Here is a 27,850-nt window from a genome sequence, read left to right as displayed (position 1 = left end):
TATTAAAAAAGTAAATATATGTAGGCTATATATGTAAATATATATTTATATATATTAAGTAAAACAAAAGTATATTATTTAAACATAATATGTTTGTTTACTTTGTGAACTGGTGGGAGGTGTTAACCTGAAGGATGGGGGAGGGAGATCCAGTAGAAAAAGTGCGTATTTTACAAAAAGGCAAGGGACAGGCTGTCACACTTGTTGCAGAACGAGACATGGACCGGCACAACACCGGATCTCTCGCTGATCAGCAGTTTCTTTGCTTATAAAATGCTGAGTGATAGAGACGAGCGCGATATGCATGCTAAGGAGCAGTTCATCATATCTCACGCCGCACTCTGCACTATACCGCTCGCGCTTACCGCGGGAGATGATGCTGTCGCCTCAGCGGAGACCGACACTCACGGAGAACAGTTTCCCTACAGCGATACAGACACCTGCTGTCGCCCTGAAGTGCCCATGTTAAACAGGTGCAGGACTCTCCCTGGTACTCTGATAGACAGCCGAGGAGAAAACGACCCCACCAAGACAGAATTATCAGATATTCATGAAGTTGAAGGATCCAAACACGAGTTTGGCCATCACGCGCACAGGTTATTCGACAGCGATGATGACCTGGACTATCCTGCGCACCATCACTGGCAGCCTCATGATGGCAGCTCGCACTATTCGTAAGTAGAACACATCACGTGATCAGTTGTCATCATGCGTAACACAATTTGGACTGTAATTCTGGAAATGACTATGTTCAAAAGATTGTATAATCTAGGCCTACATGAGTTTGGATTCAGTTAGCATTTTGCAGTTATTTTATTATTTTTTTGTTTAAAGGCCTTTTTCATGTGTTCTACCCCGGACACTGCAGCATAAAACTCTAAATGCAGCCATAAATGGGTGAATTTATGAATAAGTGAGATTATGATCATTAATAATAGTTATAGTGATTTATTTTCACTTTAATAAAAATACATTTATTTTATACATTTATATTTATATATTTTGTAACATTATAATTTAAGGCAAAATAATTGTAGATTCGAGTTGTATTAGTTTTTTGATGCAAACACAAACAAATCAAGTTATTTCAAGTAACAATCTAAGATAGAAAACTTCATATTAAACAGAGTAACAAATAAAAAATGTCACTGCAAGTAATTAGTGCACTTAAAGGGATACTCCACCTAAGAATATAAATTTTCTTGGTTTTACTTTATTTTGATGGTCCCTTTAACACATTGTGTTGACTATAAGTAACGTTGAACCTACATGTCTTCTAACTGTCATTAGAGTGTTAGTATTAGTAGACTAGGGTTAGATTAAGTTTACAAGTTGCAAAGTTACTTAGGACCGTCACAATAAAGAGTTAGCAGATATTAAGCAGTCTACTAATACTGAGAGTTAGTTGACATGTATGCAAAGTTACTTATTGTCAACAGAATATTTAAAGGAGATCATAAAAATAAAGTGTTACTACCATTCTCTTTTCACCGTCCCATGCAGTTACAAAGATTTTTAGAAAAACAAATCCGTCAATGTATGGGACCCCCAAAGTTGACACTTAAAACAATGCAAACAAACACGACGAATATCCATATAACCCCATTGATGAATCAGTGTCTTCTGAAGTGAAATTGTGTGTGTGTGTGTGTGTGTGTGTGTGTGTGTGTGTGTGTGTGTGTGTGTGTGTGTGTGTGTGTGTGTGTGTGTGTGTGTGTGTGTGTGTGTGTGTGTGTGTGTGTGTGTGTGTGTGTGTGTGTGTGTGTGTGTGTGTGTGTGTGTGTGTGTGTGTTGCGTTGCGTTGGTTTGTTCGCACTTGGTGTAAATTTTCATTTTTGGGTGGAGTATCCCTTTAATTCTCAATTCTTCAACATTAAATTCTGATTTATTGACAACTTTCAAAAGCATTACAAATTCTTACCCACCTCAAACTTTGAACAATAGTGTATTTTACCAGATACTTTCAAGACCAAATCGTCTGGTCTAAGTTAATAGTATAGTTACTCTTAATGTTATCACTTGTTTCTATTTTTATAAATCTATCTGAGACTGAAAGTTGATTCCTGAATTAAAGTGAGTTGTGAACGAGCAGTGAAATCTCCTTGGCCTTCTCATGAATGAACATTGCAGTTATTAGATTGGCACAGTTCACACAGACCATATTGAAACATAAATAATTTAACCTGTTTATTTCAATCTCGTTTAATTTCAGGTCTGTTGACAGACACATTTGCAGGCTTACAATTCTGTGTCCCCTGTGCACTCCAAAAACTGATCAGTAAAGATTTAGAGATGGAACAAAATGCCATTTTGCACACTACAAAATCGTAATGTTTGATTTATCATGTTGCGAAGCAAGAAATGAGTTTTATTCCAAGTGACACCCACAACCGTGATCCGTTACACAGTACAATTTGTGCAGAGGCTCTTGCAAAAATGCAATACAATTAGATTTCATCCTTTGCTGTCTACCTGGCTTGTGTTTGAAAATAACTTGCTTACGATTTTAGGTCAGCGTCTTTGAAGGCTTTTAAGTTCAAGGGAAATTGACACTACAAAGCAGTTCCGGTTAATTTAATAAAGAAAACGAATGAAGTCATGAGGTGAAGATCACACTATAATAGGATGTTAAGAACATCTGTTCTTAGAGGTGGTTCCTGTAATGAGATGAAGCTCTAGTAAAGGATGCGTGTAATTAGAAGTCCATCTGCATTGATCTCATTGACCGCCATTGTAATTGATGGTCCTGTACTGTTACTGTAAAGCCATGCAGTGTGTGGTGGTTGACCCAAAGAGATCTGTAACACTTGGAGAAAGCTATACGTTATCATTGTCTACTTACTATGGGTCAGTCATGTGACTAATTTGATCTCTTATCTCTTTTTACAAATAGCCTAGACACAATAACTTAAATATACCTCTGTTGAGCATGTTTTTAACCTGTCCTTATTTCATAAAGAATAAAAAAAATGTTAATTAGAAGAATTAAAATATTAGAAAAAAAAACTTATTAAATAGGTTGGAATAAACTTTTATTATTTCTAAGAAAACAAATATTTTAACAAAATTGCTTCACTGCTTATAAAAAAAGATATATATAAAATAAATAAATAGACTTCATAGAAATAGACTTCAATAGAAATCAAATGCTGCGTCCGAAATCATGCCCTGTCTGAGTAGGTACTACTTTTGAATTTGAATTTCCTTCGCAACCTTTGAAAAAGAACGCTCTATATAGTATGATTGTATGTAGTATGAATGAAATGCGGACGTGATAGATAGATAGATAGATAGATAGATAGATAGATAGATAGATAGATAGATAGATAGATAGATAGATAGATAGATAGATAGATAGATAGATAGATAGATAGATAGATAGATAGATATAGATAGATAGATAGATAGATATCAGACGAACTGGCTCAATAATACTTCAATACAGAAAAAGAAGAAGACTGAACAGACAGATGATTACGTTTATGGATAACTGCAATCTCTGTTGACCACTTGTAAATACCATACTGTAGAGTGTGCTGATTGAAGTTGAGATGTTTATCCACTATAATGCAAAGATATTTGAAACGATCCAACCTTACAACCAATGATAATACTGGAAGGATGGATCTGTGTTTTGGAGAAGCTAAAAACTAGTTCCGTTGAAATCTAGAGTTGGAGAAAGTTGTCATCACACCATGTACTAAAATATGCTGTGGAGCATTAAATAATCATTGTCTTTATTAAGCAGTGCAATAATTGCTGTATCATTTGCATATTTAAAGTAATGTAGTTGTAACTGGACTCTGACAGTCATTTGTATAGAGAATATAAAAAAAAACCGGGCTACGTACATGCCCCTGAGGGGCGCCAGTGTTGAGAACAATGGTGGGTGATAATGCCTTGTCCACCTATACCACTTGTGGTCTATTAGAAAGGGAATTATAAACCCAGTGTATTAGTGGTGTTGGAACTTGCAGACACTGTAGTTTCTTGATTAACTGATGACGCTGTATTGAATTAAAGGCGGAGTAAAGTCAATGAAAAGAAGTCTGGCATAATTTCCAGGGATATCATGTGTTGAAGTAGACGGTGCAAGAGACAAGCTACTGCATCCTCCGTACCTCTCTTCTGCTTATATGCAAATTAGAGACTATCCAAAAATGGTGAAGCATAATGTTTTGAACCATTTTCTCAAAGCATTTCATTATGATAGAGGTTAATGGGTGGTGAAAAAATCGGATGATGAGGTTAATGGATGATGGATGGAGTTTTTTTGGGGACAGGAATAACAGCTGATGTTTTCCGTATTAAATTATTATTGAAGTATTTCTGAAGTGATTGAAGGAAAAGAGAATGAAGAATGGGGGTTAATTCCAGGGCACAGTTTTTCAAGACATGAATTCCATCTGGCCCGGGAGCCTTATTCGGTTTGCACTTAATAAGCTGGAAATAGACATCCTGCTTAGAAGGGACTCATAATCCAACTCTTGAGAAGGCAAAAAAATCTAAGGCTATCACACTCTGCTGAAATAACAGAGGTATCAAAACATATTATAGGTATAACTATTTTTTTTGTAAAATTAATATCTGATACAGAAATAGTCTGTTTAAAGGCTTGTCCATGTGAGACTTGCTGAAAAGCCTGTTTGGTGTTCATATTTCCAATTTGTTTTTATACTTCTTTTTAGCTTTTGATGTCATGATCATTTCCGCCATGTTGTTACTGTCACGTGACCTACCGGCGTCAGTTGCGTCTCTTCACTTCCATTCATAAATCCTCTCCCGTGGCCTCATGGGATAGTAATGTGGCCATCAAATGCGCACTTCACAATCTCGGCATGGGTTTCCTCACTTTTTTAAGAACAATCACTTTGCACAGTGTACTGTTTTTCCGAATACTATGTAATGTAAATGACACAGCACAATGAATTAAAATAACTCCGGGTTTAATACTCACAGGAATAATTAACACAACAAGGAACAGGTGCGTAATTTGATCAGAAACCACAAAGACAAACATGAAAACAAAACACAATGAAAACTAAACATAATCCTGACATTTGTGGAATTATTGATTACAATTTTATTTTATTGGTGATGGTTACAGCAGATTACATTTTTAGTAAAAAAAAAATTGTCATTTTTGGTCATTACATTTTTAAAGAACTTGGCAAAACTCAATTTGCTTTAAATACTTCCCATTTTCTTTATCATGAACCTGGCAAGGATGTATTAAATTGGTTTTAAAAAATGACAATAAAGACATTTAAATTCTTACAAAAGATCTCTAAACTTTCCATTGATCAACTTATCTTGGGGGGAAAAAAGAATCAGTATCTCCACAAAAATATTACGCAGCACAACTGTTTTCAACATGGGACATGAAGAATCACTTCAGCATATTTGAATGATAACATGACACTGAAGACTGGAGTAATGATGAACTTTGCATCAAATAGAAAACACTTATTTGAAAATGTAATAATATTTCACAATAGTTTTCTACTGTATTTTTTATCAAATAAACGCAGTCTTGATGAGCAGAAGTAATATTTGGGTACACTATTTTGATGGTCCACTTTAGACATTCTACCAACTATAAGTATGCAACTACATGTCAGTCATAAGCTTATTAGGTGACTGTAGTAGACTGGTAGTTTAGTGTTAGGTGTTAGGGTTCGGGTTAGGAGATTAAGTTGACAACATAGTTGCAATGTCTGTTTGGAGACCAATATAAAGTGTCAGCAGATATTAAACGGATACAGCAAGGTATGCCTAGTCCCAGACTAAAATGCATGTTTGAGCTGTTTTAACTGAAAGCAACTTGTTCTGACATATCTTAAAATATGTCAGTGCCACTGTTTTGTCTCAAGATGCACACCAGTAATGTTTTTCTAAGGCACATTCATAAAAACTACTTAAATGTCCTAAATAATAAAAAAACTAATCCTGGCTTAATCTGCCTGTCTGTGAAACCAGGCCACAGTCCACTAATATTAATTAGAGTTAGTTGATATGTAGTTTCAATACTTTTGAATGGTATTGTATATATTTTTTGCTTTAAAAATGCATTGTCAGAATACACGGCTAATTTTGAATGGCCAAAACCAGTGGACCAGATGTTCTGGTAGATGAATTGGTGTCATAGACCAATTTTCTCCCAAAGCGTCCAAGTTTCGTAGTTTTACCAAATCCTATGATCAACCTCATTCTCTGGGTTCTGCAGGTTTGAGGCCATGCAGCGCAGACACACCACCCTGAGAGAGAAATGCCGCAGACAGGCCGTCCGTGGCCCCGCGTACATGTTCAGCGAGAGAGGCACCAATCTGACCGAAGAGGAGGAGCGTTTCTTAGATGCCGCGGAGTACGGAAACATCCCTGTTGTCCGTAAGATGCTTGAAGAGTCCAAGACGCTGAATGTAAACTGTGTGGACTACATGGGCCAGAATGCATTGCAGCTTGCTGTAGGAAACGAGCACTTGGAGGTCACAGAACTGTTGCTGAAGAAAGAGGGGCTGGCGCGGGTGGGTGATGCCCTGCTGTTAGCCATTAGCAAGGGCTACGTGCGGATAGTGGAGGCCATCCTGGCCCATCCGGCATTCGAAGGCGGCCTCCGTCTGACTCTGAGTCCCCTGGAGCAAGAGCTACGCGATGACGACTTCTACGCGTACGACGAGGACGGGACTCGCTTCTCTCAGGACATCACGCCCATGATACTGGCGGCCCACTGCAAGGAGTACGAGATCGTGCACATCTTGTTACTCAAGGGGGCTCGCATTGAGAAACCCCACGACTATTTCTGCAAGTGCGGCGAGTGTGCGGAGAAACAGAAGCAGGATTCTTTCAGTCACTCTCGATTAAGGATGAACGCCTACAAAGGCCTCGCCAGCGCTGCTTATCTGTCACTGTCTAGTGAAGACCCTGTGCTCACAGCCCTGGAGCTCAGCAATGAGTTGGCACAGCTCGCCAACATTGAGACTGAGTTTAAGGTGAGGAGGTGCACACTTACACCATATCAAGGGGTCACTCAAATTCACGGGCCCAGGACAGAATTTTTAGATGTGGATGTGTATGTTACATTAGGTTTTTTCTGTGAGAATCTCCTTAAAAAGAAAAGGCGGTATATATCTGAACATTTTCACATAGAGACCCATTTATATTTTTTGAGAAAAATAATAAAGAAATAGTTTACCCAGAAATGAAAATTCTATCATCATGTACTCAACCTCATGCCATTCCAAACCTGGATTACTTTTTTCTTCTGTGGAACATATAAAGAAGATATTTTGAAGAATGTCTCAACAGTTGTGTTTGTTTGGTTGGTTACCAGCATTCTTCAAAATATCTTCTTTTGTGTTCCACAGATGAAATAAAGTCTTACAGGCTTAAAACAACATGGGGGTATATGGAAGAGTTTTCCTCACATACGAAAAAAGTAATAATTTTTTAGATAAAAATATTTTTTTTACATAAATCATATACTTATGATATAATTGTAATTGTGTATTTTGACATGTCATGAATTTTATCTCATAATTTCAACTTTTTGTCACCATAGTTAAAATTGATTGTGTTAGAATTGTTATTTATGTCATAATTTTTACCTTTTTTTTCTATTTAATAAATAAACAACATCAACAAAAAATCTTAAAAAGTACATCTAAAATGTACTTAGTTATGGTTTCAGGACAGTGACAGAATAAACAAATAATACAAAAAAAGTTAAATTTTGAGACAAAAAGTCATAATTATAAGATATTTTTTTTTTTACATAAATCATATACTTGTGTCATGTAATATATAATAAAAATTATATCATAAGTCATACAAATTCTCTCAAAATTTCAACTTTTTGTCACCATACGTTTTATGCCATAATTGACATTTTATCTTATAATGTTTATTTTGTGTTATAATTGTTTTTACAATTTTGACTTTTTATCTCACAATTCTGACTTTACATAAATCATGTAATTATGATATAACTTGAATGATGTATTATGACATGTCATACATTTTATCTCATAATTTCAACTTTTTGTAATCATATTAAAGCGTTTTATGCCTTAATTGACATTTTATCTTATAATGTTGATTTTGTGTTATAATTGTTTTTATGTCATAATTTGTTTATTTATTCAAAGTCAATTTTACCTGGACCCTCTTTTAGAAATATTTTGTTTGTTTATTTATTAAAAACTAGGGCTGCTAATAGACTAGGGCTAGGGCTGCAAAACTAAGGCTGCTAAAAAGAATAAAATAGTGATTTAAAAAATAAATATAAATATATATATGTATTAAATGATTAAAAAATATTTATGAGTTCAATTTATACTGAGAAAAATACTAAGCATGATATTTGATGGATTGATTGATTGATTGATTGATGGATTGATTGATTGATTGATTGATTGATTGATTGATTGATTGATTGATTGATTGATTGATTGATTGATTGATTGATCGATCGATTGGGACAACATTCCCCCTTATGATGTGGGTACAATGAGTTGAATCACTGCTATGAACCATTATGTTCTTTTTTGGATAATACAAACTCCTTCAAGGCGCTCTCATGATAATTTCAAAGCCCATTTTAAACAGCGTCTCAATTAATCTAGGAAGTGTCCAATCGTAAAGAGAGAAGAGTGTGCTCATGGCCCCGTGATGAGCTGCGTGTCTCTGAGAGAAACGTCTATGCTCATTCCAGCTCATAGACCAGCAGAATATTCCACACGAAAACCAATATCCCACCCTTGAGATTAGCCTCATTATAAATTAGAGGCTTTTCGATGACAGTTTCTGGTTCAGTAGAATCTCAGTACACAATATTTTTCCAAAAGAAAACGTTCCTCCGGGGAGCTTCATGCGCTTCGGCGATGTGTGTTGTTTTATATTTAAATATGTACGGGAGACTTTCTTCACTGAAAGTCACTCCGGGGAAATATCTAATCAGTAGTTCTCAAATCCAGACAGTTTCTCCCCTTATTGTGGTAAGCGAGTTATTAATTGAAACTGCTCCATCGAGAGCTTCCAGTAATCACCCCGTTATTATTCTCTCATCACCGTTTTTCTCTACAGACGATCACTTTCGACAGTTGTAATGGCGCGTTAGTGATTCCGCTTCTGTAATTCCACATAAAATGTTTGTTCTCGTAAAAAAAATGCAATGCTATAATTAGCAGAATGGGCTTCTCTCGGGTGCCCTCCATTAGGTACATTTCTGTTTGAGAAGATCCGATGCAAACATCAATCAGGCTTCCATTTAGAGGTGCGACATGGGATTTTCACGAATGTTCAGGCGTTGCGCACATCTATGTCTTTCATAGCAGAGCGTTCACTGTTTTGCCAGATTCAATTATCATCCCAGTTGTGAGTGAGTTATTTTTTAAGATGTGATTAATAGCCCGTCTCAAGTCATAATACTGTGGCTCTGTTTCGATTTAGAATGACTATAGGAAACTCTCCATGCAGTGTAAGGACTTTGTGGTTGGCGTTCTGGATCTCTGCAGAAACACAGAGGAAGTGGAGGCCATTCTGAACGGAGATGTTGACCAGACCCCTCCGAGCGAACACCACCGGCCCTGCCTTAGCCGGGTCAAACTGGCCATTAAGTACGAAGTCAAAAAGGTACTGGGTAATGATAGGCTAAAGTGGAAAGGTTTCCCATGTGCTTGCAAGGCAATGTCTAATTCAATGATATTCCTCCAGTTTGTGGCTCATCCTAATTGCCAGCAGCAGTTACTGACGCTGTGGTATGAGAATCTATCAGGCCTTAGGCAAACGTCAATCGGTGTGAAATGTTGGACAGTGCTGGGAGTGATGGTGGGCTTGCCATTTCTTGCCATTGCATATTGGATTATGCCCTGCAGCAAGGTACATCATCATCATCATGCAGATTCCAGAGTCCATCGAATAACATTGGGAAGGCTTCACTTTTCTTTTATTGTTACAAAACTGTCTGCATTTGATCTTTTCTCCAGGTGGGCCAGGTCCTCCGCAGTCCCTTTATGAAGTTTGTAGCTCACGCAGTGTCATTCACCCTCTTCCTGGGTCTTCTGGTTCTCAATGCCTCTGACCGCTTCGCAGGAGTCAAAAACCTTCCTAACGAAACCATCACTGATCATCCGCGGCAAATCTTTCGCATCAAAACCACTCAGTTCTCTTGGACTGAGATGTTGATAATGAAGTGGGTACTAGGTGAGTATCAGTCGAGGTGCAGATCAGTGTTAGATCATAGATAACCATATGGGTCGGTATATTTTACAACTGATGCAAAACTGAATTTTCAGCATCATTAAGGCCTGTTCACACCGATGATAACTATGACGATAAAAAAAATATCGTTCTAAAAATTTACGTTCTTGGCGTGAACGGGCTTTTAGTTTTCAGTGTCACCCAGCCTTCAGAAATAATTATAATATGCTGATCTGCTGGTAAAAAATTAACATTTCTTATCATTATCTTAAATGTTGAAAACAGCTTAATATTTTTGTGGAAACCGTGATGCATCTAAAATTCAGAAATGTTTTGTAACATTATGTCTTAACTGTCAGTTTTGATCAATTTAATGCATCCTTCATGAATAAATGTAGTAATTTATTACAGATATTTTTATATAGCATGTTAAAATTGTCACTTTTTGAGGTTGAGCAAAAACGCACCGTTTTGTGTCTGTTCCTTTAAATGCAAATGAGCTTGCACTCACACAGACATGCACTGAAAATTTCAAAAACTTTTAGCCTTTTATGTTCAACCGAATTCAGACAATGATGGAGAGACTCAAGAAGAAGTGACAACATGTAGAATGCAACAGGACATTTTTGAATGTTTAGTTGATACATTTATTTAGATTATGTGTAGGTATTTTCTAGTCATTGATTAGCATATTCTGTTTTGATAATCTATAAATCGTGTTCAGGGGGCGGGGTTTATGTAAATTCTAGGGTTGGTGATGTCACTAACCCTGGGGGAATGTCGTGTAGTCCCTACCTGCCGTTTTTTAGTCCTTAAAATGTTATTTCTTTAAAGTCGACATGAAATCAAAATTGACCCTATTTACTTTGTTAGCGAATATTACTAGTCTTGTCTTGTGGTGAACAATTAATCCGTGCAAGTTAATACACAGAAAAAAAGTTTGCCGTGGTAATCTTTAATCAAAGTCTGAAAAGTTACTTCCGGTCTGGAATGTCTTTTCTGATGACGTAGGTTTGACGGCTTGGGTTGAAAACGCTTAACCTCTCCCCTCAAACCGTTAGTCTGCTATGAGCAGAGATGGAGAGGAGGAGCGCTAAAGTAAAACCCTGCCCTCTGTTCAATATTCCCTTTCACTTGCAAATACGTCACAACACTGGAGAAAAGTCGTTTGCAACTTCCGGTTCACGCGGACTTTAAAAGCAAATATCTTCCCTTTCTTTGAACGTTGAGCGTTGTAACTTTGCAGATGTTGTTTATGCTCAAACAGCAACATTACACACTAACTAAAGTTTAAAAAGTGAAATCATAATCAACCACCCCTTTAAAAAATCTTACTGACCCCAAATGTTTTTAACAGTTGAACAATTTGAACATTTAAAATATTTTTTACAAATATCATGAATGATTAATTCTGAAAATGAAAAAAAAAAGAATAGATCTGGATAAAAATAGCTTGATGTCAGCTTGATCAATATAGTTATATATTTTTGTCATTTTTATTAAAAAACGATTTACAATTTTTGCTAAGGCTCTCTCTACTACATGTTTCTGTCAGACCACCCCCTAAAAGAAAACTAAAGTAGGGCTTAACAATAAACATGATGAATTTCAATTTCCCCTATGCCTTTTCTTTGATTTCCCTGAACAGGAATGATCTGGACGGAGTGTAAGGAAGTTTGGGCTGATGGGCCGCGTGAGTACATTGCGCATTTGTGGAATGTGTTAGACTTCGGCATGCTGTCAGTCTTCGTGGCGTCATTCACTGCACGGCTCATGGCTTTCCTGCGAGCCTCCCATGCACAGCTGTATGTGGATTTGTATGTGACCAATGCAGACTTGATAAATGCCTCATTACCAGCAGACGTGGCCTACTTCACTTATGGTATGTCACACAAAAAAAAAAGTTTATTCAATACATAAAAATCTAACGAACTGTAACATAAGTCCATAAGTCTTCTTTCTGTTCTCAATGAAATGCTTTAAAAAAGTTGCGCAGACTTTCTTGCTGCTGTCTGAAATGAAACATAATGCTGCCATCAAGTGGTAACACCAAAAAGTGCTTCCTCTCTCTTAGCCAGGAACAAGTGGCTTCCCTCTGATCCTCAGCTCATCTCTGAAGGGTTGTACTCCATCGCTGTGGTGCTCAGTTTCTCTCGTATCGCCTACGTTCTGCCAGCCAACGAGAGCTTCGGACCCTTACAAATATCCCTTGGGCGCACTGTTAAAGATATTTTTAAATTCATGGTCATATTCATCATGGTCTTCCTTGCTTTCATGATCGGCATGTTTAATTTGTATTCCTACTACTTGGGAGCAAAATACAACCCTGCTTTTACCACGTAAGTCCATAAAAGGATAATGAAAATGATTATATTTAAGAATTGCTAATGGGATAGTTCACCAAAAAAAAGATAATTCTGTTATTTTCTCACCCTCATGTTGTTACAAATGAAAAGGTTGTACAAATTTCTCCTGTGGAACACAAAATAAGATATTTTGCAGAATGTTCAGGCTGCTCTTTTGTGAGCTAATTAATAAATAAAAGAAATAATTAAAGTACAATAAAATTAGTCTATATGACTTGTGCACTATACCAGTCTATTGAAAGATACACTACAGATCAAAAGTTTGGGGCCTGTCAATTTTTTTTGTTTTGTTAAATTAATGCTTTTATATTTAGCTAGGGTGCAAAAAAATGAACAAAAAAGTAAATATATTTATAGTGTTACAAAAAAAAACATATTTTAAATAAACTGTTTTATTCATCAAAGAATTAAAAAACAATGTATTACAGTTTTCATAAAAATATTAAGCAGCACAACTGTTACATTGATAATAATAATAATAATAATAAGTGTTTATTGAGCAGCAAATCAGCATATTAGAATGATTTCTGAAGGATCATGTGACTGAAGACTGGAGTAATGATGCTGAAAATTCAGCTTTTATCACAAGAATAAATTACATTTTAAAATATATTCAAATAGAAAACCGTCATCTTAAATTGTAATAATATTTCACAACATTACTGTTTTTACTGTATTTTAAAAAATGGCTTGGTCAGCAAAAGAGACTTCTTTCAAAAGCAGTAACAGAAATCTTACAGACTCCAAACTTTTGGAATGGTTAGTGTATTCCTTGTGTGAAAAAGTCAAATTTAAGCTGTTAATCTTCCCCTCAACTCTCATATTAATGCCTTAAAATTTTGGTGTTTGATATCTCAAAAATGCCTATTTTTGTGTCCCACCAATGAAAGACAGTCATAGAATAAATACAGGTTTAGAATAAATGCTAGTAAATTATGATGCAATTTAAGAACTATTTGTGAATAGTTTCCTTGTCGTTTTGCATGTGTGTGTCTGTTGCAGGGTAGAGGAAAGCTTTAAAACGCTGTTCTGGTCCATCTTTGGTTTATCTGAGGTGATCTCTGTGGTCTTGAAGTATGATCATAAGTTCATTGAAAACATTGGTTACATACTTTATGGGGTCTATAATGTCACAATGGTGGTGGTCCTGCTTAATATGCTCATAGCCATGATCAACCACTCATACCAGGAAATTGAGGTGAGACAAATGTATTTTGAAAACAAATAATAACACTTAAAATGACCATTTATCATAATAGATATGGTTATTTTGTGTGTGTGTGTGTTTGAGAACAGGAGGATTCTGATGTAGAATGGAAGTTTGCTCGTGCAAAGCTGTGGCTCTCCTATTTTGATGAAGGCAGCACTCTTCCACCCCCCTTTAATCTAATGCCCAGCCCCAAATCCTTCTATTACATGGCTCAGCGCACCAAAGCATGCCTAGTGAGTTTATGCAAGGCCAGGGTCCGTAGCAACAGCAGCCAGCAGGACATGGGAATGGCCAATTCACGGTCTAAGGTCAGAGATCGGCAAGGGTTTTCAAATTGTTCTGATCAAGAAATGTCCGTTCTTCATTTTTTTTTAAATATCTTTACAGCTTCATCGGTTTCGACCTTACCATTCACAAGAGGGATTCACAGTTAGGAATCCCATCAAACACCCCACAAGATATCAGGTACTAAGTGATTTTTTTTAAAAATCCTAAAATGTACAGGTTTTTCCAGGGAAAACCTTATTCTAAACCTTCTGTCGTAGAAACTCATGAAGCGTCTCATCAAGCGGTACGTCCTGAAAGCCCAAATTGACAGTGAAAGTGATGAGATCAATGAAGGTAAGATTTATCCGTTTTATTGTCTCTTGTGTGATTTATTTTTTCCCTAAAATATATTTTACTGACTGATTTTTTACATGTCAGACCTCATACGTCAAGCGATAAACCATAAAGTATTAAAGAGCCCTATGCTTTTTTAAAGGTTCCTAATTTTGTTTTGGAGATTTCCTACAATAGGTTTTTTAACGCATCCAAGGCCGAATAATTGTGATTTCTGAGTAAATTTTGTTTTCGCATTGCCTCTTCTCCACAGGTGAGTTGAAGGAAATCAAGCAGGACATTTCCAGCCTCCGCTACGAGCTCCTGGAGGAAAAGTCACAGGCCACTGAAGAACTCGCTGAACTGATCCAGGAGCTTGGAGACAAACTCAGCAAAGGAACCAAGAGACCATGAAAAATGAACTCTTGTGAATGTAGCTGAAAGTGTCCTAGGCCGAAAATACAGGTCATTAAATACAGATTTGCTGACATATTTAGTTTAGATACAAACTTTAAAGTCTCTTTATACTCTGAAGACATTAGTTTGTGAAGTAGGAATGATTTGTGGTTGCCATTTGGGTGTAGGACGCCATTTATTAAAGTAATTAGTAGCACGGGAAAGTTGCAATGCTATAATAATACCAATAAATTCAGGTGAATGTATTACCACAATACACTGTAAAAAAAAAATGTTTTAATAAGTTATGACAACGTATGTTTTTACAAGATTCAACTCATTTTTTAAAAGTCAGTTTAATGTAATTTAAGGTGAAATGACTTAAACATCCAAGTTGATTGTAAAATAAAAAAAGTTGCAGCTTTACATTTTTAAGGACAAGTGTATCAACATGAGTTTTGAATATTATGACATTAATCATGTCCTGGGGTATACCAGTGCAGCACATTATGGTTTTGGATGCTTGACTTATGAGATTATGATATCAATAAAGGTGTGTTATGACAAAGACGTCAAAAACGTGCATGGGGAACTCCAGAGATGCAATAGCATTTTTCTCATTTTTTATTTATTATTATTTAAATCATATATGATGACTATTGCATTGCAATGTACAACAATAGAACAATGTACAAGCGTTAATCTCACAAAACCTGTCAAGAAGTTGCCCAAATCATATTTCACCCCAAACTCATGAGAACAAAAACAAACATAATTATATTTTGCCTGAAGAAAATTAAGCCTGTTAAAGTTGGCACGAAACTGAAGTTGTGATAGTCTTTTCTTCCCTATTATTGTTATGTATATCTTATATGTATATCATATAAATAAAGGGTGGGACTTGATTTTGTCCATGGGGAATTGAGTGGATTTTGGTTTGCTCAGGATATGAGGGGGCAAAAGGGGACACACACCCTAATTCATCACCAAATCCCTCCATCCCATGATTGTGATGGCCCACTAGAGAATTATGAATGCTCCCCCCGCAGGTTGTCCTGGGTTTGCTATTGATGTGATGTGAATGACAGGCTGTCCCGACCTTGCACCAGAAAACGTGTCATCAGAGAAGAGAAGAGATGTCACTGCAAGGAAGTTATTTTGATTACAGATTATGAGGTCACATGAGTAATAGGCCAACTAATTATAAACAATAATGATGGTGCACAGATAAATAATTTGTAATAACTAATGCAATATTCCATTAAAAATGTTTGGGTTTGATGTCAAATAGAACATTAAAACAACAGGTCTGTGTGTGGTAGTACTGAACATTATTATAATGCATTTTAAATATGAAAATAAAATGATATCCAAAGGTCCTGGTTGTGCTTAATTTTCTGATACAATAATGAAAGAAATTCTAATTTAATATTTGTAAAATAATGTCACAATTTCTCTGGTTGTTATTTTAAGTTTTTTTGTTGTTGCAACAAATGAAAAAAAAAAAAAAAACGATACAATGTCTGTCCACAAGACTGCATCCTAAAAACCTGTCAAGGGCCAGAGTCGTTTCAGTTACTTCAAAAGAAATGGGCAGTAATATTTTGTTTATAACGAAAATTAAGCCCATTCTTCTAATTGGTTTGGCATTGTTTACATGAAAATTAAGCATTTATGAAAACTTTTTTTTTTAAATGCATTACAGTAGCGTAGCCTAATAAATTAGGGGGAAAGTATGTTAAGGAAAAGAATGCGAAACGATGCAAAAACAACATATCAAGGGCGAAACGTGGCCTGACTGCGTTTCTCAAAAGGCATCGTAGAAACCAGACCAGTTTTTTTTTTTTTACGATGCATTTGAGAAACGCAGCCCAGCCCTGTCCTGAACGTTTTCGTACGAATCACCCACAAACACCACCCCGCAGGCTCGCCGAGGTCTGATGTGATGAGACCCAATCCACCCTTTTTGTTTGACAGCTAAATCCTCCAATAACGCATATAACTACACCCCCACGCGTGGCGTTTTCAGGAAGTGATACTAAATGGAATTTCTGCCTTTCCCCACGTGAGCCTCCATCGAAGCACCACGCGCAGCAAGACCAAACCGGCTGCTAACGATAAGTATATCACGTCACTGGGAAACAGCGGCGAGCCAGTTCTGGACCACAAAATACCTGCCGTACGGACGCGGCGGAGCAGATCATTTTAGTCTGTGAGTACGCTGCAATAATGTCGCTAATAAATCTGCATCTATTATTTTAATCACGTGTTGAATATCAAATATTGCAAAAGGGTGGTTTTGCACGAGACGGCGAGTGGCAGCAGGGATGTTTTCGGGCGCGAGAGGCCCGCGCGCAGGACTGGCGTTAGCCAGTTAGCGCATCAAACTTGAGTCGCTCTTTTCTCTTCCAGCCACAACAAGCCGCCTTTTAATCAAGTAACAATTCTGTCCGATCCATTCAGATTTTCATAGTGAATGACCCGCATTTAAAAGCTCTGACAATTCAAGCACTTCGCGCTAGCAAGCTAAAGTTGGATTCTCTTTTTCATCAGGTCCAGACAGCGCGAGGAAGATGGCGGACGACCCCAGCGCAGCGGACAGGAACGTGGAAATTTGGAAGATTAAGAAGTTGATCAAAAGCCTTGAGGCGGCCAGAGGGTGAGGCTCGCCCTGTCAGATCCTCTATATTTGCATACGGGTGTTGAATGACAAATAATAACACCACCAGTGTGCGAGTTGATTCGTTCTTTGGGGAGGGACCACATGCTAACCAGCTTGCTAACAGATGTTGTAGAGAGAAGCATGGTGGATGGAGAACGAGACAGCTCATTGTACAGCTGTTTATTTACAGAGTTTTGTGTTGTGGGATAAAGAGCGGGAAATGTTATATGTGGTGTCGTTTGAAATGTCAAGCACCTTCGGGATGACGCTTTAAAACGGGCTGGTGGAGGCGACGTGTGTTTCATGGAAGAGACTGTGCTAAATATCCTACGTTATTTTATTTTTTTGTAAGAAGATTAGTAATTTTTTTTAAATGTCAGATTTTATCATTATGGTTTGATAACATCGTTGTTGTAGTTATCTTAAGTGTGGCTGTTCAACCAGTCGCCTTGAGGACGTAAGTTATGTATGTTTTGTTCCATTGTTTTTACAATGAAAGTGAATGTTAAACATAATGACAACCTCAGTTATCTTCTCTTTTATAAGTGATGAACTACCCATTTAATGCTGACTCAAATGTACTGAATATACCTGACGAATATGCTCATAAACAGTTTAGATGTCAAGTTAGCATGATGCTCATTCAGTACAGTTCAAGGGAACAGTCAATTGATCAGAAGTGACAGTAAAGACACTTAATGTTACAGAATATTTCTTTTTTAAATGCTGTTCTTTTAAACTTTGTTCAAATAATCTTTAACAAAAAATATTGTTTCCACAAAAATATGCAGCACAACTGTTTTCAGCATTGATGATGATGATAATAATAAGAAATGTTTCTTCAGCAGCAAATCAACAACATATTATAATGATTTCTGAAGGATCATGTGACTGAGGACTGGAATAATGATGCTGAAAATTCAGCTATGCCATCACAGGAATAAATTACATTAATAAGTATATTCACGTAATAAAACACTTATTTTAAATTGTATTATTTCACAATATGATCATAAAAACACATCTTACTGACCCCAAACTTTTGAACGGTACTGTATGTTCATGAAAAGGTCTCAGACTGTTCTATTCTCTTCTTCCTCAGAAATGGCACCAGTATGATATCCCTCATCATCCCACCCAAGGATCAGATTTCGCGTGTTGCTAAGATGTTGGCCGATGAGTTTGGCACGGCTTCGAACATCAAGAGCAGAGTCAACAGACTGTCTGTTCTAGGAGCCATTACCTCCGTACAGCAGAGACTCAAACTCTACAACAAAGGTAAATATGTGGGTTTAGTTTCATCTAAGAGCCATTTAACTTCAGATGATGGAATTTCATTTTACTTGGTATGTTTAACTTGTTCAAACTGATGCTGTTCAAATATTAAACTGGCAGTTTAAACACATTTGCTGTGTATGTGTGGGTATGATAGAGAGTGGCGCCTGATTTAATCTTTTCATTAGGTGTGGTCTCTCCTGATCCCCTCACACGAGTCTGCTGTTTATCTTGCAGTGCCTCCTAATGGCCTGGTGGTGTATTGTGGCACCATTGTGACTGAGGAAGGCAAAGAGAAGAAAGTAAACATTGATTTTGAGCCTTTTAAACCAATCAACACATCCTTGTATTTATGTGACAACAAGTTCCATACTGAGGTAAATTATCTATCTGTCTATTTATCTAACATCTATTCTTCTATCATATCTATTGTAACAACTATTATAATTTTTTGTTCACAGGCTTTAACAGCTCTGTTGTCAGACGACAGCAAGTTTGGCTTCATTGTGATCGATGGTAGTGGTGCCCTGTTTGGGACTTTACAAGGCAACACAAGGGAGGTGCTGCACAAATTTACCGTGGACCTGCCCAAAAAACATGGTAAACGTGTCTTCAAATCGCTTGCTGCCTGTGACTTGTTCTTTTATAGAATTTTGATTTCACCCACTTGTTTCCTTTAACCTTCTTTTAGGTAGAGGAGGACAGTCCGCTCTTCGATTTGCACGTTTGAGGATGGAGAAGAGACATAACTATGTGCGTAAGGTAGCGGAGACTGCTGTGCAACTCTTCGTGTCCAATGACAAGGTCAACGTGGCAGGACTGGTTCTTGCCGGATCGGCCGACTTCAAGACGGAGCTCAGCCAGTCAGACATGTTTGATCCAGTATGTTCTCTTGGCATCAAATGATTTGCAAACTTAATTCTGAGTTTTGGTTCTTTTTCTGACTTTGGTTCTTCTGCACTTGTAGAGGTTACAAGCAAAGGTTCTCAAGCTGGTTGACATATCATATGGAGGAGAAAACGGTTTCAACCAGGCCATTGAGCTCTCAGCGGAAGTGCTCTCCAATGTCAAGTTCATCCAAGAAAAGAAACTAATAGGTAGTTAATCCAAGAAGCATTTACAGGCTTGATAAAGGTGATAGACATGCTGGGAACATTTTTTTGTGGCCTAAAACACTTGGCTTTCAGTAGTTTTTATGGTGTGTTTTTTTTCTTGTTTAGTGACTTGTGTCTCTGATTTCAGGACGATATTTCGATGAGATCAGTCAGGACACAGGGAAGTATTGTTTTGGAGTTGAAGACACGCTCAAAGCGCTGGAAATGGGAGCGGTGGAGATTCTTATAGTTTACGAGAACCTGGACACTATGCGTTACGTCCTACGTTGTCATGGAGAAAATACTACACCAGAAAATGGTATGCACACCCTCTCTCTTGTACGTGCAATTGCACAATATTTGCAAAATATAAAATGATTCCTTTCTCGGTTTAATCTCATTGGGTTTTTTTTTTTTTATCAGATGAAAAGACACTCTATCTGACACCAGAACAGGAGAAGGACAAGTCTCATTTCACTGACAAAGAGGTATGTAAAACTGTCAACTAAATTCATATTATTAATTGTGTTGTTCTGCAGATTTATTATAAAAGAGTAGTGCATATGCTCCAATGTCTGGAACTTTTTCCTCTGAATGACTTGAGTTTAAGGGCCATGCTCAAGCAAACATTGATGATTTAATGGCCTGAAATGAGACCAGCAGCTTTCAAGTTAAAACCCTTGATCTTTAGCGTTTTATCAGCCAATTAGTATCAAGCTCATTGCAGTTCTGTTTTGATTTATCAGGATTATGCATTGCAGATCCTAAAGTCTGAGACTACATTGCCCTTTGAGCAAAGGAATGTTTCCATGTATGTTAAAGGTCCTTCTGCGCAGCGTTGACTGTTTATCAGCTCTGACCAATATTAGACAAGGCAGTGCAAGCTCGATCACACGACACCGTTACTACACAGTGCTGGGAGATCCAGTGAGGAGAATTTTTTTTTTGTTATAAACTCCAGATATTAGATCAAACAGAGCTGATGTGGAAACCAAGAGAAACATTGTGCCATGAACGAACAAGTTATAGAAGGCTTTTCAATCCACATCATTCACCATGGATTTAACGTAGGAACACTAACTGTAACCAAACCATGGTATTGTGGCAGAAATAGTCAAATGTTTTTACATTATTCATCTCAGGCTTCATACAACCTTTTGAGAGTGAAATTCAAGCCATTTTTAATGACTTTCAAGTGCTTTATTATTTATAGCCTTGAGATGCTGGATAAAGTATAATCAATTTTAATGTTTTTTTTATGTGATGATTTGTAAAACTAAAAGTTTAAAGATGACATCTGAAGGAGAACTAACACTTTGTTGCAAACAAACACTTTTATAAAAAAAGACATGAAAATACCACTATAACCAGTAGATGGCAGCAGAGGAGCACTTATTGACTTGTTAGCCATTTCCACTCTATATGGGGAGGCTGCAGACCTGGAGCCGGTAGATATAGGACCCAAACAGTTTTACGCCCCTGGCAGTTTTACGCCCCTGTTGTTCCTGATGCGTCCAGTAGGGAGATATACTGCGAAATAACATCATTAAATCGACGCTTACACATTAATAACCCGTCCATAGACTTGCCAATTTTGTGTTTTTTGTTCATTTAAATATAAACGCTACAGTGTAGATCTGCACGGATTAAAATAGAAAAATAGATGCAGATATTCAGTCGGTGTTCACTCTCTTCACTCCGCCTACAGAAGACTTTTGTTTTTGTGAATTGAAAAATTAAAAATACACATAGTTGGATCAACTACGTGTTATGACAAGTAATGATATGACCTACTGCAGTTATAGGCCTATTCACCGTATGTTTTTATATGGAGACTAAGTTAAATATGTTGTTGTGAATTTATATAAAGTTACATTTAGATATTAACCATATTTAGACCATTAGACATACAGTACCGTGTAATCATATGGATCCTCGATTTAATATCTGCTGTACTATTCTCTATTGGTCGTCATACAGCTACAAAACAGTGTCCTACATACGTGGTAAGATAAATTTAAGCCAGATCGTCCTGAACTTTTTGGTAAATTCTGGGCAAGTTTCATATGCATAAAGAACCATCCAATGGCAAAACCTTTAAACTCAAAGGTTTCTAAAACAAATAATATCCTTGAGTCTGTTGTAAAGAACCTTTCATTTTTTTATTGACAAAATGTAATATTGTATTGATTTGTGTAGCCTAATTCAATCTCTTTTGATGTCCGTATACCCCCCTTGTTTTTTTTTGGGTTTTTTTTCCCCCTTCTCACTGTTAATGTCTGTATCCTTTCATTTGCAATACAAAATAAATAAATTAATTAATTTAAAAAATATTAAAACATACCTCAATTCGTGTCGCTGTACAGTCTCCCCCTACTGGACGCATCAGGAACAACAGGGGCGTAAAACTGCCAGGGGCGTAAAACTGTTTGGGTCCTATATCTACCGGCTCCAGGTCTGCAGCCTCCCCATACTCTTTCCACTCCCTAATATATGGAAAAGTCAATAAAGTCTCATGAAATACAAAAACTTTTAGTACAAATTTGGACCGAATCACACAAAGCAAAACAAAAGCACTCCTTTTATACGAGTATAATATTTAAACTTTTCCCTGTAAAATGAGGTGTTGTTAATAAGTTGGCGATTATTATTAGCTCATTGCGATTATTGATGGTTATATGGCGGTGGGTCTTGTATTCGTCTTGTACACAAGACACGAAAATAAATCAAATGTCAAGGAAGAAAAATTTGTTTTGTGACCAAGGTAATGTGGTCAACCTCAAAAATGGGCCAGGGCTGGGTGGGGCGGGCAGCGTTCTGTACGCCATCAAGCAGGTTCTGTTGAACTTATGTTTATGTTCACTGATCAATGTTTATATATGAATAAAAGCCTAAATTCAATCATTTCATCATATAACGTGATCGAGTTTGGACTAAACCGTTAGCTGTCTATGAAGGGACAGAAAGCTCTCAGATTTCATCAAAAAGATCTACACGAGGAGTAATTAATGACAGAATTTTCCATTTTTGTGTGGAAAAATGGAAACCCTTTGGTTGGTTATGTCTTAAAGCTACACTGTGTCATTTAAGTTGATTCTTAGCAAAAAACACTTTGTTCTTTCAAAAGTATGAGCTCATTCGTGTGTAATTACTTCCAACTAATGAAGTATTCTTGTAAGCGTAGAATCTGCCACTCAGAATACATACGAGCGAGCCGCTCGAAAGTCGGCAGCCATGTTGCGCCTCCATCTTGAAAATACATTAGCCTAAGAGGGACATACCTGGAAATTAAAGCTTCGCCTTTCACGCTTTTACCCTCAGTGGCACGGTGACGAATGCGAGGGGGAGATTACTCGCGACTGCCGGCAGATAATACGGCCAGTCGGCCACCGTAGGAGTTAAAACGCCCTCGGAATGGGAGGGGCTAGAAAGTAATATTCAGTTGGTAGTCATATTCAATTTCACCGCTAGATGGGAGTAAATCTTACACAGTGTAGCTTTAAGGATATGTAAATGGCTGAGAAAGGTTGGTTCCATGCATTCACCACATGCACACTTGGCTGTATTAGGGATGCTCATTTCGGTAAATTTTCCCGACCGACAACCGCCGCTCGTTATCCGATTATTAATCGTTAACTGATAAGATTATAATATTGAATTGGCATTAAATAAAAATAAAATTAACGAGTGTCTGTGACACAATTGTTTTATCACGGGTTTATTTTAACATGCAAACAGCAGCAGAACAGATCAACAACAGAACCTGGATCCACATCCAATGATCACGCATTTCTGAGTGACAACAGAGAAAAACAGAATTAAATAATATATATATAAAAAACTAAAATAGGCCTACACTAAATATATTTTTTTAAACTTAAATAATTAACAAATTAAGATGACAAGAAGAAAACACTGAATCAGGTTGAAGCTTTGAGGAAAAAAAAAAAGTTTTCTTTTCCCCTTCAGACTACGTTTGTCAAATAAAAATAGCAGGCCTTCCTCAATCCACAGCTTGTCTAGTTCTTTTTTTCTTTTAAAGTAACATGTCTACATGATGTGGGGTTAGTCGGGGTCACAGATGTCCCGGGAATACAGAGATAACGTATCGCTAGAGTGGCCAACTTCGGAAAGTGCCTTTCATTTGCTTGTGTATGTTTGCTTCACAAGTGATAGCCTATTGCATTGTACTTGCACTACTGCTTTATTTTAATACCGCGTAGCATATTTTGCAAGTAACTTCTTCGCCCTTTCTGTCGAAATGGTCCCACACAGTAGGCTGCTGCTTTTTGCTTGCTTCATTTAGCTTGCTCAGCGAAATATGTCTTTAGGCACGTGCGGTTGCGAGTGCCGACGCATCCCGTGAGTTAACAAATATAGGCTATATACTATTTGTTTTAACCATGCAGCAAACAAACAACAAAAAAAGCTAAAAATATATATTTTTTTAACTTTTAAACCGTTTAACTGATAGTATTAATAAATCGGTCACATTTTTTACTTTCGGTTAATGGTTAAGCGGTCAATATGAGCATCCCTAGGCTGTACTGATCGCTTATCCCTTCCGCGTAATATTTACTTTGCACTATAACTAGTGATGCACCGATGTGAATATTGTGGCCGATACCGATAACCGATATTAATATTGCTGTTATGGCCGATACCGATATTTACCGATGTCGATATCTCTGTATAGAAAACACATTTTTATGATAATCTAAGAGCTATTTTCCAAAACACTTTTTTTTTTTTTTTACTTTTGTAATTTATTTTCAGTAATGACTGATATTGGGCACCTTTACCTGTGTGTACCAGACGCGATGTGATAAGACAAATAATAAGTCTGTCCACTCTAGCCGCGACGCGACTTTGAGATGCGTACAAATCAATCAAAACCCAGAGCCAATCAGAACAGCGTGTGGACGGGCTCTCGCGTCAAGTGCACAGCACCAGAGAGTAATCTTGACGGCAATCGCAAGAAAATGGACAAGTAGCTAGCTACATAATCAAATTCACAAATATTACACCATTTAAACAGTATTCAAATACATAGGTTACTGAATTACTTAAACCATCTTTGTCAAATAATACATTTGTTTCTTCAGTTTGAACGTTCTTGTTTCCATTTGTTTAATTTCAAGATCTGAGGTGAGTTATCCATTGTTGCTTTTACAGCTACAAAGCTGGGAGTACTAAATTATATTAAAAGTCACATTACACGCTTTTAACATTAAATAAAGCACATAAACAGTGCCTGAGATTATCATTGCCACACGTTGTGTTTGTTATTCCAGCGCGACGTCGCAGAAAAATAGAAACAGTTTCTAAAATAGAATCGTCGCGTGTCGCCGTCGCGGCTGGTTAGGACATAAACTCTGATTTGGAAAAGATACCTTTTATCGCGTGTCGCGGCGTCGCGTGTAGTTAGGGCACGGTGTAATGACTAGTTCGCGTGCCCACAATGAAGTGCGCGCCAAACACTGGTTCAAACCTCACCCCGTCCAGCACGGGAGATATAACAAATGTTGATCGTGTGCCAGGTGCCCACTATAAAGTACGCACCACTCCACATAAAAACTGTTCCCACAGTATCAGTTATTCCCCTCGCTCTGACGAGAGACGTGATAAAGGTTGCACCCTCTGTAAAGCACGCGCCCCTACACACGAGCGCTGTTCACAGCGCTGAAATGCGCTCGTGCAAAAACAAACATCCCCGCCCCCACACGCACGTCAAATACACAGGAATGATAATCGGCCTGTTCACATCGGCCCTATTTTGACATCGGAACGATACCGATGTGTAAAACAATGACCATATCGGCCGATATTATATCGGCGGCCGATATATCGTGCACCACTAACTATAACCAATGTGTGCCGATGTATAATGTTAACGGTACCATATATGTTTGTTTTAGACAGGTCAGGAGCATGAGCTGATCGAGAGCATGCCACTGCTTGAGTGGTTCGCCAATAATTACAAGAAGTTTGGGGCCACGCTGGAAATAGTTACAGACAAAAGTCAGGAGGGCTCGCAGTTTGTGAAAGGCTTCGGAGGCATCGGTGGTAAGTACTCCACAGATTTTGATTTGTTAGGAAATGGAAACATATTGTTTTATCAAAATAAATTTTTTCCCCCCAGGAATCTTGAGGTACCGGGTGGATTTCCAAGGCATGGAGTACCAGGGAGATGATGATGAGTTCTTCGATTTAGATGACTACTAGGTAGTCGGGACTGACATAAAATTCAAATATAAGATCCCTCTCCCCTCCCCCTCCCCCCTTCACCTACCCCGCAAACGGCAGGGGAGCGAAGGAGATGGAATCAGCAGGAGGGAGAATAAGAATTTGAGATGGCGGCGGATGGTCTGCGTGTCCCTGGCTTTAGAATACAGTGACTCCCTCTCTGGACTGGAAGAGGTGGAGATTTCTCCTCTCCACTAACTAGCAGGTCATCGCAACATCACAGCCGTGGCCCGTCTGCCTGCCCTGCCTCAGCTCTTCACAAAACACTAGGCTTTCAGATCTACTTTTTCTTCCCTTTTAATCTCACTCCTTTATTCATTTTGCCTCTCCTTTTATAATGGCATCTGCTGCTGCTGCTGTATTTTATTCAAATGTATTATATTTTCTCTTATTCCGTGTATGAAGAAAGCAGTAGCAAGCTATTAGACCAGTGCTACTTGCCCAGCCACCTCAAGCCCATTGCCAGGCCTGCGTTTTAATTTCCTGGTTAGTCCAGACTTGATTTGTTGCCTTGTTTTGCTGTAAACCAGTGTGGTGGTGGTGCACTCTGAGCCAGCGGTACACCCCGCTCCTCCCATTGCATTGTGCCCACGTTGAGGCGTGTCTTGCTCTCAAATGGACCATATTAGTAACTGGACCCATCCCTCCATGAAGACCGAGAACCGTCTTTTACAGTACATTTCCCTCGCTTGTTTTCCTCAGCCCCCAGGAGATGCTACTTCTCGAAATAAACTATGAGTGCCTGAATTTTGCAGTTTGTGAGATGTGAGCACAGTGTACCAGCATCTGGACCGTAACTTCAGCCTCCTGCTGTTTCTGAACAAAAAATCTTAGCTCGAGCCTTCAGCACTCATTGGTATACGACGGCTTTACCGGCAGAACACATGCATGGGAGTGTCCTTTCGGACCGATTATGGGGTGGGGGGGTTACTGTGTTAACTGTGATGTGTGAGTGAGTATACGTCAGTTTGGCTGTTTCATTCCCTTTTAGAAGACTTGCCACAGACTTCAAGCCTTTAATTTCTTTCCATTTTGTCCAGTCATATTTTATTAGCAGATTGGCTTTTAGAAAGACGAGCTGCAAATCAGTTATATTTTGTACCTTTAACAATTAAGGCATGGTTGATGTTCTGAAGCCTACTAAAACGAACAGATAACCCAATAATGAAGAAGGAGAGAAATATCCAAATAATGGGCCCAAAATATTTTAGCGAATATTATGTTGTATATTTTCTCATTTTCTTTGATCCGTCACTATTTTGTATAAATCATTTGTTACATCTGGACACAGACATTAAACGTTCTCATTGTTTGCAAATTGCACTTATAGCTTGTTTATTTTGCAAAGCTATTTTATCTTGATTGATTCTGAGTTTGATAAGTTTGAAAATATTAGTTTGCCTTCCAAACACATGCAGGTTGCGGAAGTCAATTAATTATAAGCAGGAGAAGGAAGGCAGATATTTTTCTGATGCGTTTATTAATTTATTTTTTAGATCTACTTGATGCTTCTGACATAGTTGTCACCAGCATACAATCAGCAATATTTTAAATAATATGTGAATCATTGGGGATAACCCCATTCTTTATCCTAGTACCAGACGGCAGCCAATAGCTGTACATTTTACAAAACGGACAAAACCCTTTTTGTCAATCGGTGACCAACCACGAATGTTGTTAGATTATGATCATGACGTAGTCCGTCTGTACCCGCTTTGTACCTTAGCAGCAGGAATTATCCAATCACGACGCGGACAACGCCCATTTGGTCAGCTTTGGTTATTTGACAGCCAATCGGAGAGTT

General features: G+C 37.8%; 2 protein-coding genes across 9 annotated transcripts; both read left to right on the top strand.

Moving 5' to 3' along the window:
* Positions 1-188: 188 nt before the first annotated feature.
* Positions 189-15,672, top strand: trpc7a (transient receptor potential cation channel, subfamily C, member 7a). 2 transcript variants are annotated; one of them, XM_079599844.1, is made up of 12 exons: positions 189-674; positions 6,227-6,989; positions 9,448-9,630; positions 9,712-9,876; positions 9,984-10,200; positions 11,846-12,079; positions 12,272-12,536; positions 13,566-13,761; positions 13,860-14,081; positions 14,161-14,238; positions 14,319-14,394; positions 14,648-15,672. In XM_079599844.1, exons 1-12 carry the CDS (start codon positions 274-276, stop codon positions 14,785-14,787), a joined length of 2,940 nt encoding a protein of 979 aa, XP_079455970.1. In that variant the 5' UTR covers positions 189-273; the 3' UTR covers positions 14,788-15,672. The 2 variants fall into 2 exon arrangements, with proteins under 2 accessions (XP_079455970.1, XP_079455971.1); XM_079599845.1 differs by having other exon boundaries at positions 13,566-13,617; positions 14,648-15,352.
* An 899-nt stretch (positions 15,673-16,571) lies between these two features.
* etf1b (eukaryotic translation termination factor 1b) lies at positions 16,572-27,705 on the top strand. 7 transcript variants are annotated; one of them, XM_079599848.1, is made up of 12 exons: positions 16,796-16,981; positions 17,323-17,428; positions 18,277-18,388; positions 18,534-18,709; positions 18,944-19,083; positions 19,168-19,306; positions 19,398-19,588; positions 19,674-19,803; positions 19,949-20,119; positions 20,224-20,288; positions 25,719-25,866; positions 25,943-27,596. In XM_079599848.1, the coding sequence occupies exons 4-12, from the start codon at positions 18,547-18,549 to the stop codon at positions 26,023-26,025; spliced, it is 1,230 nt and encodes a 409-aa protein (XP_079455974.1). In that variant the 5' UTR covers positions 16,796-16,981; positions 17,323-17,428; positions 18,277-18,388; positions 18,534-18,546; the 3' UTR covers positions 26,026-27,596. The 7 variants fall into 7 exon arrangements, with proteins under 7 accessions (XP_079455972.1, XP_079455974.1, XP_079455975.1 ...); XM_079599849.1 differs by having other exon boundaries at positions 16,797-16,981; positions 18,277-18,398; XM_079599850.1 differs by having other exon boundaries at positions 16,829-16,981; positions 18,280-18,388.
* The last annotated feature ends 145 nt before the right edge of the window (positions 27,706-27,850 follow it).

The sequence above is a fragment of the Phoxinus phoxinus genome (genome assembly GCF_949152265.1).
Source record: "Phoxinus phoxinus genome assembly, chromosome: 23".
In the NCBI taxonomy this organism is placed as follows: Eukaryota; Metazoa; Chordata; class Actinopteri; order Cypriniformes; family Leuciscidae; genus Phoxinus; species Phoxinus phoxinus.
This window is presented reverse-complemented; position numbering and strand designations above follow the sequence as displayed.